This window comes from Sebastes fasciatus, chromosome 13 (genome assembly GCF_043250625.1).
Source record: "Sebastes fasciatus isolate fSebFas1 chromosome 13, fSebFas1.pri, whole genome shotgun sequence".
Lineage (NCBI taxonomy): Eukaryota > Metazoa > Chordata > Actinopteri > Perciformes > Sebastidae > Sebastes > Sebastes fasciatus.
The window spans coordinates 3,509,033-3,521,629 of NC_133807.1; the positions used below are offsets into that span (position 1 = coordinate 3,509,033).

The following is a 12,597-nucleotide window of genomic DNA, read 5'->3' on the forward strand; positions in this document are numbered from 1 at the left end:
TCACAAAAGACAGTCAAGCTGACCACACACATAACAATGATTGTGGTCTGGACTACAGATTTATTCTATACGTTGCTGCCCCCTGTTAAAGGGACAGAAATTGCTTGTTAACAGCAACACCTGTGGCTGTTAAGTCAACGAAAGTCAGCGTCCTGTTGCTCGCACTCGTTCTACATAGACATGAATGAGCATTGCTCAAAACAGTGAGGAGACACACACATCAGCCAAAAGCACAATATCACTCTATATTTCAGCTGCTTGGCAGTAATGTTAGCTGACCAGACGAAGGTCTCTCCATGAATCAATGCTGATCCTAGTGTTGGCTTTTCCTGCCTCAGCCTCCCGACCGTGGCCGGAGGGAGACAACGGCACCCGGTCGGAGACGATAACGTTTCTCTCTGCGGAGCTCCGTCACTTCACAAGACACGGGAAACCTCTGTTGGTCTGGAGGAGCTGCAGCAGTTATTTCTGAACAAACGTCCACTGTACATTCACTAGATATTCTCAGGGCTAAACTAACTCTTCTGCAGTGTGTAGTGAGCAGCATGCACGTGAGAGTGGAGCGAAAGAGTGAGAACGAGCGCGGTGTGTGAGTGAAGGCAAGCAGAGGAGCCGAGGAGCAGAGTACAGCAGAGACTCCGGTCCTGGAGACCAAAGCTACGGTCTCCCCCGCGTCCTCCGACTGCGGCCAACACTGTTTAACAGACGAGCTTCACTATATACAACTTATATATAACAGTAATGCCCCCAAAACACACCATCTCTGCAGGACAAATGCAGTGGCCAGGCTGGACTTCACTAGTCAGAACCAAGTTTGCAAGCTGTGAATAATCCACATCGTCTTGAACTCCAACCTGCAGTATCTCAGGATGGCACAAACAGTTCATGAAATATTTCCTTCTGGTTGACTAATTAATTTTTCTCCTTTCTTATTATTAAGGTAATTTGCAGTCTGGCTGTAAAGAACAATCCAGCAAAAGGGTGGATGATTATTTTTATTCACCACTGATGAGCTTTTGTGTGTCATCACAGCCCAAAATATCATCTGTTAACTCTATCAAAGACACAGGACTGACGTGCGTAATATCTCCATCATCAACACCATCTGACGCATACGGCCTCTTCATCCACCCTTTTGCTTCACACACATACACACGCACACACACACACACACACACACACACACACACACACACACACACACACACACACGCGCGCGCACCAAAGTATGTACGCATTCTGGTGTCACCCCTCCCTCCTCCGGTGCTGCTCAACTATATAAATCACCTCTGTGTGGAGTTTGAAACCAAGACACCTCCAGAGTCAAACTGATCGAAGAAGAGAGAAGAAGACAGCAAAGACCGACTTCTTCTACCTGTAACCTCCAAAAGTCTTCTCAAAGTAAGTCTTCACTCTTCTCACTCTCACATGGAGCCATTTAACATGTTTTCTGATACGAATAAGAACGTTTTAATAGCAGATCTATCTGATATATATTTGTGCCGTATTCTGGGAAAACATACAAGTTAAATTGCGTTGGATCAAATTATTATTAACAGTTTTTGTACTTTTTTTTTAGGAGAAAAACATGACAAATATTACGACACATTTAAACTTTATGAGCAATACTTTTAAATACTTACTGTGTCTCAATGTTTTGTTCAACCGATGTCTTTTTTTATTCAACTTTTGCGCGTAAAATAAAACGCTCCCCGCCAGACTCCAAAAAGCTCACATCTTTGCAGTCAGACTAAAGGTTTAAGACTTTTTAAACTTACCAACTCCGATTTTCTGCTCAGCCTTGGCGGTTAACATGTATATATTTCTTATCCTGGCTTTGCTGTAAAACTCGGTGTTCAAATGACCAGTTCAAGATTCAAGATTCAAGATTATTAGATTATTAGATTATTATTAAGTACATTGGAATTCTGAGCAGTTTACACAGAGTCAGCTTTAAGAAAAGAAAAAGTAAAAAAAAAAAGGCACAGGGTAATTACAGTAGACAATAAGTAGCACATTCAACTCAACACGATAAATAAATCAATAAATTATTAAAATATAAAACGCTCTCAGTGTAGTCAATAAATAAACTAAATTACCCTCTGCATAGGAACGATACCCACAGAATACAAATATATATATACCATATACTGTATACCATATTAAAAGAACTTGTAGCTCTCATAACATTTTTTAAACATTTTTTTTTAATTGTAAGAACATATAAATTACTGAGCAAATAAGTAGTCCTCTATTTTTCATCCATTTTTCCCTCCCACCTCCGACAATAAAGGAAATAACCAATATAACACTAATAGTGATAAGACTTAAGGCAGTAATGACACCAAAATTAGAAACACACTAGAAAATAATATAATACATACAATATTCACCTACAAAAAAAAAATATATATATATATATATAATAATAATAATAATAATAATAATAATAATAAATAATAATAATAATAATAATAATAGAGATTTAAAAGAAATAACAACGTCAATCCAACAAAACAAATCCAAATATATTTTTTAAATAATTCATATATTTCAGTGGATTGCAGAGGGGAAGGCAGCAGGTCATAGCTCCGAGGTGCGTTCAGCACCACGGACAGCGCCAAATCCGAACCTCATCCAGACAGACAGACAGACAGACAGACAGACAGACGGGATTGTTGGAGCAAGTCTCCTTATTTTATGTCGTCATTACATTATTGCAGACATATGCAGTCGCTGACTTGCTCCTTTTTCAGTCAAACAAGCCTCAGTTCGTACTTAAAACATCGCACATGCAGCAAAAGAAAGAAGCACAGAGGTAATCACCCGCCCCCCCGTGACCTGGCGGGAAGAGAACTCTAGAAGTAGAAGAATCATTGTAAGAGCAGATAGAGGGTCTAAAAAAAACACCTGCAGCTGTATTTCTTATTGCCGGCGGGTTTAATGAAGAAAAAAAAAGAAGAAAAAAGAGGAGTTACTGTATATCTACTTATATATTTTATTCATTGTTTGACGACGTAACTCAGCCTTGATATTCCGATGTAGAAGCCTAAGTAGAAGTGAAAAAGATTTAATAATTATTGCGATTATTTGACTGTTTTACTGGTGAACAGTGGTGGAGTGGCAAGTGTGCAAACTTTACTTATATTTCTGTTTTTCTTTTGTTTTTCATTTAGTCATGATTATTTAATATTGTTATTGATATTTTTATTAAAATAGCATTCATACTAATAATAATTATAATGATCAGTAGTAGTAGTAGTAGTAGATTTAATGATGATAATAATAATAATAATAGCCTTAAAGCTCACATAAAAGAAAAGGTATATCTGCCTCATAATGCACTAGAATGGAAATCAAGCTGCTGCAACATCACACAGAGTATTATCGACAGATCGCACAGAGTATTATCGACACATCGCACAGAGTATTATCGACAGATCGCACAGAGTATTATCGACACATCGCACAGAGTATTATCGACAGATCGCACAGAGTATTATCGACAGATCGCACAGAGTATTATCGACAGATCGCACAGAGTATTATCGACACATCGCACAGAGTATTATCGACAGATCGCACAGAGTATTATCATCACATCACACAGAGTATTATCATCACATCATCAACATATTGCACAACATTTATGTCCATTTCATGACCACCATCAAACTCCCTGATGACATGTGAAATTAGTTTCCTCCACTGGAGTCGATTAATTTTTCTTCATCTTCCTCAGGAACTAAACAACGCGGACAATAAGTCAATCTAAAGCCTTTTTTTCTTTACATGATAAATATTGATTTGTTTAGCTGCTCCATACACCTCTATTTACTCGTCAGCTAACTTAGCCTGAGCAGGCATTTCCTAAGAAAACAAATGAATCGGGTGGAAATGTTTTTTTCCACCCCATGCCCCTCAGGAGAGGCTTAACACACATTTTTTTCATAGAAAACATGGAGAAAATGTTTCTTTATCAGCCATCAGGCCTCCTTCACTCTCTTTTCTTTGTGAGGTGTAATGGGATTGATTCAAGGAAACATCTGTAGGGGCTTCATTTTCCTGATAGGAAAAGTGTTTTATTTCTTTTAGTTATTCATTTTTAACAAAACTTTTTCACAACCTAATTAGCACAGTACAATTACAACAATCAACCATTGAAACAAATCAAATAACTATAGAATTTTTTTTTTTTAAAGAAATCCAAAATGGTCATGTTAATTGTCGTATTGGAGTTAATTCAAAACCAAAATCTTGCAGCCCCTGTTACAGATGGCCGTGATACTGAAGCCATGGACGGTGCTGGCAGCCGTAGTGCTGTGCGTGCTGGTGTGTCTGGGAACGCTGGCGGACGCCTACCCCCCCAAACCTGAGAACCCCGGAGATGACGCTCCACCTGAAGAGTTGGCCAAGTACTACACCGCCCTAAGGCACTACATCAATCTGATCACCAGGCAGAGGTATGTACACACACGTATACACAGCACAGGTTTAGTCTTGTACTTTGTTGAGTTGTAGACAGATAAATGATGTCATTAGGGTGAAGCTCTCTGGCTATGGGTTTAGATTATTATACTATGATATGTCCAACAACGCAAGGGCCACAACAGACTTACTGAATGTTCGTTTTGATCCTCCAAATGTTTGGACTCACCAAATCAAGTCATATACCAAATTTAGGATCAGATAGTGTAGATCTCACTATTGAATAATAATTTTCACTATAGCCATCAGTGCACACATTAAGTTGAAAGTTAAGTGAAATTAGAAATATAACAACTCCCGACAATCTCTTTATTTTTGAATACAGGGCTGATAAATATGAGTGGAGTGAGACATTTTATGACCAACAGCAATCTTTTTCTCGCTGACATTTCTGACAAGGGAAGCCAGAAATACTACAATATAAATCTGGGGTCCCTCGGCTCTCCCTAAAAAGTCAGACTACCCTCCATTCTAGCCGAAAGACAGATGACAATGCCCTCCCCCCTTTTTTCTGTTCACCCCTACGTCCTTAAAGGTCCCATATTGTAAAAAGTGAGATTTTCATGTCTTTTATATTATAAAGCTGGTTTAAGTGCTTTATAAATACTGTGAAAGTATCGAAGAGCTCAATATACGGAGAAATACACACAGCCCGTATTCAGAAATTATACATTTGAAACAAGCCGTCAGGATTTCTGTCCATTTGGATGTCACAAATATACAATATTTAGACCATTACACGGTTTTAAATGTAAACATTCTAAATGTGTCCAAGTTTATTCCTGGTTGCGATGTATATCAATAACATCAGCTGAGAGGAAGTAAACGTGGACCCAAGCTGTTGCCAGGCAACGCAATTCCGTTGAAATGCACTAAAACGGAGCATTTCTGATAGAAGGTAAATACAGGTATATTCAGGCAGACAGTATGAGGAAAATAAAGTTGTTTTTTTAACATTACAGCATGTAAACATGTTCTAGTTGAAACCCAAAATACAAGTGAAAATGAGCACGATATGGGACCTTTAATCATTTTCATACACTCCCTAAGGATAAATCCTAAGGGTATGAAGATAGACGTCAACATCCTTCTGTGGAATGGACCATATGTGGATCCCCAAAAAATTAAACAAACCCTTCCCCCAAACTGATTTCCAGGTGTTAAGCTAATAAAAATGTAACAGCAGCTGAACTGAGTTAGCCTTTTTTTTTTTTTTACTTCTTCCCATTTAGTCCAGATTTCATTTTGTTTGATTCAAGTCATTATAGCGACTGAGTTCTATGAGTTTCCAGCCATACTTAAGCCCAAAGCTCTTTTGATGTGTTATGCACTCCCCCGCTCCTCCACCCCTCCAACCCCCAACCCTTTAACTCAGTAGATTAGATTACTGGCCACTCTCCAAAACCTCCAGGCCTCCAAATCAACGGGACCAGAGCAATAAAATCAGTACAGATGGACCCAAGAAAGAATCCCAAATCCAGTTAGCGGGGCCTGAGCCGAGGCCTGCTGCTCTCAGGTATAAACGTCACTGGTACGGAATTGTCAGATGGGATATCTTTTGATTTGAAGCAGTGTGGCTCATGAGCTATCTGTTTCTCATTCATGAAAGCCAAATAGGTCGTTGATATTTAGATATGGTGGTTTTAAAGAAGCCATAGAAAGTCAAATGTTTTTTACATTTCACTGGAGAGTTGCAGATGAAGACATATTATATGTGATAAAGATAACTAATGGAGGTTTGGCTGGGGAATGCAGTGATGGCTATATGCACTCTACATAATATAAATACCAATAGATGGATGCAGGCAGTCAGGTGCCTTTGGTGCATACATTTATACTGCAGTTCATAGCGTTGTATAAATATACTGGTTTTTACTTACAGACATGAAAATCAGAGCCGTAGTTACCATTGAGGTCATATCCTCTGTATTTGTTCTGGAAATGTGGAGAGTTAAAGGTCCCGTATTGTAAAAAGTTAGATCTTCATGTCTTTTATATTATAAAGCAGGTTTAAGTGCTATATAAATACTGTTAAACTATCAAAACACTCAATCCACAGATAAATACACACAGCCCGTATTCAGAAACTGTGTGTTTGAAACAAGCCGTTAGGATTTCTGTCCATTTGTGATGTCACAAATCTACAATATTTAGACGATTTCACAGTTTTAAACGTAAGCATTCTAAATGTGTCCGAGTTTATTTCCGGTTGCAGTGTGTGTGAATGACATCAGCTGACAGGAAGTAAACATGGACCCAAGCTTTTTCCTAGCAACGCAATTCCGTTGCCATTCCATTGAAATGCGCTAAAACGGAGCGTTTCTGATAGAGGGTGATTACAGGTATATTCAGATAGACAGTATGAGAAAAATAATGTGTTTTTTGAACATTAAAGCATGTAAACATGTTCTAGTAGAAACCCAAAATACAAACATGAACCTGATGATGAGCATGATATGTCCCCATTAATGTTCTACAAGTTACACTTTGTACATGTTTTAAACTGATTGTAGTATTTTGACGCCAGGATTCAGTATTCTCCAGCAGAATTACACTTCAAACCCCTTTCAGTTATTCAACTTCAACAAACACTTCAACTGTTTTAGCTCCCATTCGACATCTCTCATGCAAACTTTTTCAATGTTACGACATTTAAATCTCTATTTGCTCCTGTTATTTTCAGTGAAAGCAAGCACACTTACGTTTTCTGAAGACAATTTCAATTTTCCTCATAATTTCATGAAATATGGTACTATTTTAAAGAAAATAGCGACAAAGTTCTGTTAGTTATTTTTGTTTTAGTTTTGTTAGTTGAGTTTATAAGCAGCTGTTGATTTTCAGAGGACATTTCTTGAAAGTATACTGCTCTGAATTTAAATGAAATCAACAGAAAATATAATCGAGCAAAGATGTCAGGGTACTTATCTTTTGGAAAATCTGATAACTTTGACTCTGATGTAATGGTAATACAGGAAAAGCACATACTGGGGTTATATTTCTAAAAAAATTTGATGAAGGTTATTGCATTGGAGAAAGCAAAAGACAAAGTCAAAGTGACCATTGGATAGACAGACAATCAGACATGAACAAAAAAGGCAGATATTCAGACAGTCAGACAGATAGAATGAGAGCAGGACCGAGCAGGGAGACTCAGGGACACATATATGGGTGCAGATGGAGCCATTATCAGATGGGGAAAACATTTTATGTCCGGATGTGTCGCGCTGTGTGACAGCGGAGACACAGTTGTTTGATTGCTTTCCTATGGGGGCATCGCACTCACACACCTCCCTGTGTGTGTAACGAAGCATAAGATTGGGTGCTGGGGGGCATAGTGGGAGGTGGAACAGGTGGTTAATGGGAAAACAGAGGAACTGCAGGTCGCGCTGCAGGGGCTGTGTTGAATAGTGCCGTTACACACACACACACATTAGGAAGTAAACTTTCTGTTAAACGGCTCTGTGGTTTTACATTTGCGGCTCTCTTGGTTTCCTTATCATGAGAATGAGAAGACTCACCCAGACTGGGAAATGGCACCCTCTTACACTCCAGCGTGCCCAGTCTGAATCTGACTGTGAAATTAAAGCATTAGGAACAAAGGGGAGGGGAGGAGAACCAAAGACAGACGGACAGACAGACAGGGTAAGAGGACACAGACAAAGAGAGTCAAGAAGGCAAAAAAGACACATTTGTCTCGAATGTCTCAGAATATACTGTATAACACATAATCTCCCTAATCTCACTGCTACAACCATCACCAAAACCAGAGGTTTGAAACAGACCAGTGGTGTCCTCTCTGACACAGGAGGCATTGTGTTATGGGAAAAATAGTCTGGATTTTGAAAAGTGATGCAGACTTGTGTGTTTAAAGGGAGAGTGTGTAGGATTTGGTGGCATCTAGCGGTGCGGTTGCAGATTGCAACCAACTGAATACCTCTCTGCTACTTTACGGAACTCAGACGGCAGTTGGCGGTGCCACAGTTTTGTACTCCGCGGCGCACGTTACCACAGTTTCACAAGCGTGTCGGAGAACTACGGTGGCCGTCAGGAGACGTAAAAAATGCTAAAGGCTCTCTCCAGAGCCAGTGTTTGGTTCGTCCGTTCTGGGCTACTGTAGAAACATGAAGGAGCAACAAGGAGGACTCCGTGAAGTGGACCCGCTCCCTATGTAGATATGAAGGGCTCATTCTAAGCTAACGAAAACAATTCTTAGTTTCAGGTGATTATACACTAAAGAAAACATAGTTATGAATATCATATTCCATTTCTGCTAATAGATCCCTTTAAATGCTACACACCATTCCTTTAAAGGTTCTTTATTTGTCATATTGGCAATGAAAATCTTTGGTCTCCGGTTCCTTCAACAATGCTCATAAAAATATGTATATATAAAAGGTAAATGTAAAAACTAAATGATATTCTACATCTCATTAAAGGGGAACTCAACTGATTTTACACATAAAGGTCAGTTTATTAGTCACGAGGAATATTACTCAGCCTGCGAAAACAGTTAATGTCATAGTGATGTCATCAGGGTTATCTCAGTCAGGGCTCATCAACTACTAACTATTAATATATATACTATTAACTCTCGACATTCTGAAATAATATTGTGTTGGTTTAACAAGGTTCTACGGCCGCGCTAGCAGCTCTATGACGCTGTTCGGAAGCACAGCGCTGCTTTGAGCTAAATGCTAACATCAGTATGCTAACATCAGTTTGCTAACAAGCTTACAGTGAGAAGTGTAATGTTTACCATGTTCACTATCTTGGTTTAGCGAGTTAGCATTCTAGCATTTGCTATTTAGCGCTAAACACAGAGTGGAATGGATGGAAGGATGGGAATTTTGATCTGATGGTGGCGCTGTAGATCAAAAGTCAGGTGATCACCAATTCATCCTCAAGGGGGTACATGAATGTGTCTACCAAACTTCATGACAATCCATCCAATCAGTATCGCCAACGTCATTTGGATTCATCATGAATGCATGCGGCGTTAATATCTGTACCAAATTTCACGGCAATCTATCCAATAGTGAATTGAAATAATAAAAATGTGCTGCCCTCCTTGTCTCCCAGGTATGGAAAGCGTTCGACTCAGGAGGATGTGGTTGCAGAGCTGCTGTTCGGTGGCGACAGCAACAGGGACCAGAGGTCAAGGTAAAGAAACCTCATGCACATAAGCTGAAGGAGTCATGTGACCTGTAATGAACCCATATAAATGCTGATAATTTATACAGGCAGTTACACATTCTCCCTCGTGTTCTTCCACAGATACGACGACTCCTACGTGTGGTGACTCAACCACCCCTCTCCCTCCCTCCGGGTGCGTCCCGCTATGTACCCGGAGGGGCCGACATGTGCCTCTCACCTCTGACCCCCTGGACCTGACCCCCGACCCCGACCCCGACCCAAGACACAAGCTCTCTCTGTCTCTCTTGTCAGCTGTCTCACACCTCTCTCATTACAACACAATTGTACATAATTTATTATTGAAATAATAATATATATATATGAGATCAGAGCTATTAATCAGAAGGTGGAACTGTGTCCGTCTGTCTCTGTGAGCATTAACGTCCCTCTGCTGTCCAACACTGTTTAGAGGAGGAAATTCCTGTTTCACTGTTGCTACTGTAACAAGTAACATCAGAATAAATTAATAAAACTGTTCTGTGTGATGACAAATTTGTTGATTATTCAGACTGTTTTTCTTTGGGGATTCATTTAATAAGTATGGGTGTAGAGCATACTCATCTTATATCCTATTCAGAACCCTCTGGGTAGCTTTAATATCAGCTGATGATTAACACACACTGTAATTCAGAGGATAATTAGAAACAAAGACACTTTTGCCAAGACACTCTTACTTTTCATATGTAAGGTCCCATATTGTAAAAAGGGAGATTTTCAGGTCTTTTATATTATAAAGCAGGTTTAAGTGCTTTATAAATACTGTTAAACTATCAAAACGCTCAATATACGGAGAAATACACACAGCCCGTATTTAGAAATTGTAACAAGCCGTTAGGATTTCTGTCCATTTGTGATGTCACAAATCTACAATATTTAGACCATTACACGGTTTTAAACGTAAACATTCCAAATGTGTCCCAGTTTATTTCCTGTTGCAGTGTTTGTGAATAATATCAGCTGACAGGAAGTAAACATGGACCCAAGCCGTTGCCTAGCAACGTAATTCCGTTGCAATTCCGTTGAAATACACTAAAACAGAGCGTTTCAGACAGAGGGTAAATACAGGTATATTCAGGCAGACAGTATGAGGAAAATAAAGCTTTTTTGAACATTACAGCATGTAAACATGTTCTAGTAGAAACACAAAATACAAGTATGAACCTGAAAATGAGCACGATATGGGACCTTTAAGATAAGACTGGTGTTATTATATATATATATATATATATATATATATATATATATATATATATATATATATATTTTATTGTCAACAAATCCCATGAAAAGATCAAACCCACAATATGTTAGTCCGTCTCTCAATACTCTCTGATCTCTGTTCCTACTGAAGTCATAATATATATATATATATATATACAGTAAACAGTAAATACCACCGATCAGCCATAACATTCAGATCTCTGACAGGTGAAGTGAATAACATTGATTATCTCGTTACCATGGCACCTGGCAGTGGGGGGATATATTAGACAGCTAGTGAAGATTTTGAACTTTGAACTTTGTGTTGGAAGCAGAACAAATGGGCCAGTGTAAGGATGTGAGCAACTTTGACAAGGGCCAAACTGTGATGGCTAGACAACTGGGTCAGAGCATCTCCAGAACTGCAGCTCTTGTGGGATGTTCCCGGTCTGCAGTGGTCAGGACCTACCAAAAGTGATCCAAGGAAGGAAAACCGATGAACCGGCAACAGGGTCAGACCCGAGGCTCATTGATGCATGTGGGGAGTGTAGGCTGGCCCGCGTTGTCCGATCCAATAGATGAGCTACTGAAGCTCAAACTGCTGAAAAAGTGAATGCTGGTTCTGATAGAAAGGTGTCAGAACACACAGTGCATCATGTTTGTTGTGTATGGGGCTGCGTAGCCGCAGACCGGTCAGGGAGCCCATGCTGACCTAATGTCATTGCTGATCGGTATATATATATATATATATATATATATATATACTGTATATATGTACAGTAGTTTCCTCTAACAGCTGGTTACAAATGTCACTCAAACAAGAGGAAATAGTGTATTTGTTGGGGACTATTAATCCACATGTGGTGCTCTGGTGAGTATTAGTGGCAGCAGGGCGGTGTGTGTGGGATTGAGTCAGATTGCACCGCCTCTCACCCAATGTCAGCTGGGATCGGCTCCTGAGCTCCTGGAGTGGTTACAATCCATCATCTGTAACTGCTTCTCCTTAAAGGATACAGATGATGGATGGACGATGTTTCAGAAGTCCAGTCATTTTCCAGAGAAAAATTACGTATTACTTCTGTCTGGGGTCTCAGACTCCAGCTGTTCAACATGGTTGAATACAATGGCTTCTTATATGGTCTAGGTCAGGGGTCAGCTACCTTTAATATCAAAAGAGCCATTTTATGCAAAGAAAAAAAAAATCTGTCTGGAGCCGCAAAACATTTGAGCATTGTGATGAAGGTAACACAGTTTATAGTCTAAGTATATAGTATATAAGTCTAATGCAGTGAGGGCCCTAGTGCAAATGTACTACGGAGTATTAGAGCCACATTGAGGGGAAAAAATTGGAGATTTCCAGAATAAAGTCAAAATATTACGAGAAAAAAGTGGTAATATTGCGAGAATAACGTCATAACTTTATGAAAAGAAAATTGTAATATTGCGAGAATAAAGTCATAACTTTATAAGAAACAAAGTCGTAATATTACAAGAATAAAGTCATAACTTTACAAGAAAAAAAAGTCGTAATATTGGTAGAATAAAGTAACAACTTTACGGGAAAAAAGTCATAATATTACGAGAATAAAGTAATAACTTTACGAGACAAAAAGAAAATAACACGTAAAATTACTACTTTATAATATTATGACTTTATTCTCATAATATTATGACTTTTTTCTCTTAAACTTCTGACTTTATCCTCATAATATTACG

At 39.0% G+C, this 12,597-nt stretch overlaps 2 protein-coding genes across 2 annotated transcripts in view; both read left to right on the plus strand.

Annotated features, from left to right (window-relative positions):
• LOC141781488 (all-trans-retinol 13,14-reductase-like) overlaps positions 1–12,597 on the plus strand; it is a 92,851-nt gene that overhangs the window by 39,282 nt on the left and 40,972 nt on the right. The gene's annotated exons all lie outside the window — the stretch shown is intronic.
• On the plus strand, positions 1,280–10,105 carry pyya (peptide YYa). Its single transcript, XM_074657447.1, has 4 exons — positions 1,280–1,401; positions 4,264–4,463; positions 9,568–9,648; positions 9,763–10,105. Exons 2-4 carry the CDS (start codon positions 4,276–4,278, stop codon positions 9,785–9,787), a joined length of 294 nt encoding a protein of 97 aa, XP_074513548.1. The 5' UTR covers positions 1,280–1,401; positions 4,264–4,275; the 3' UTR covers positions 9,788–10,105.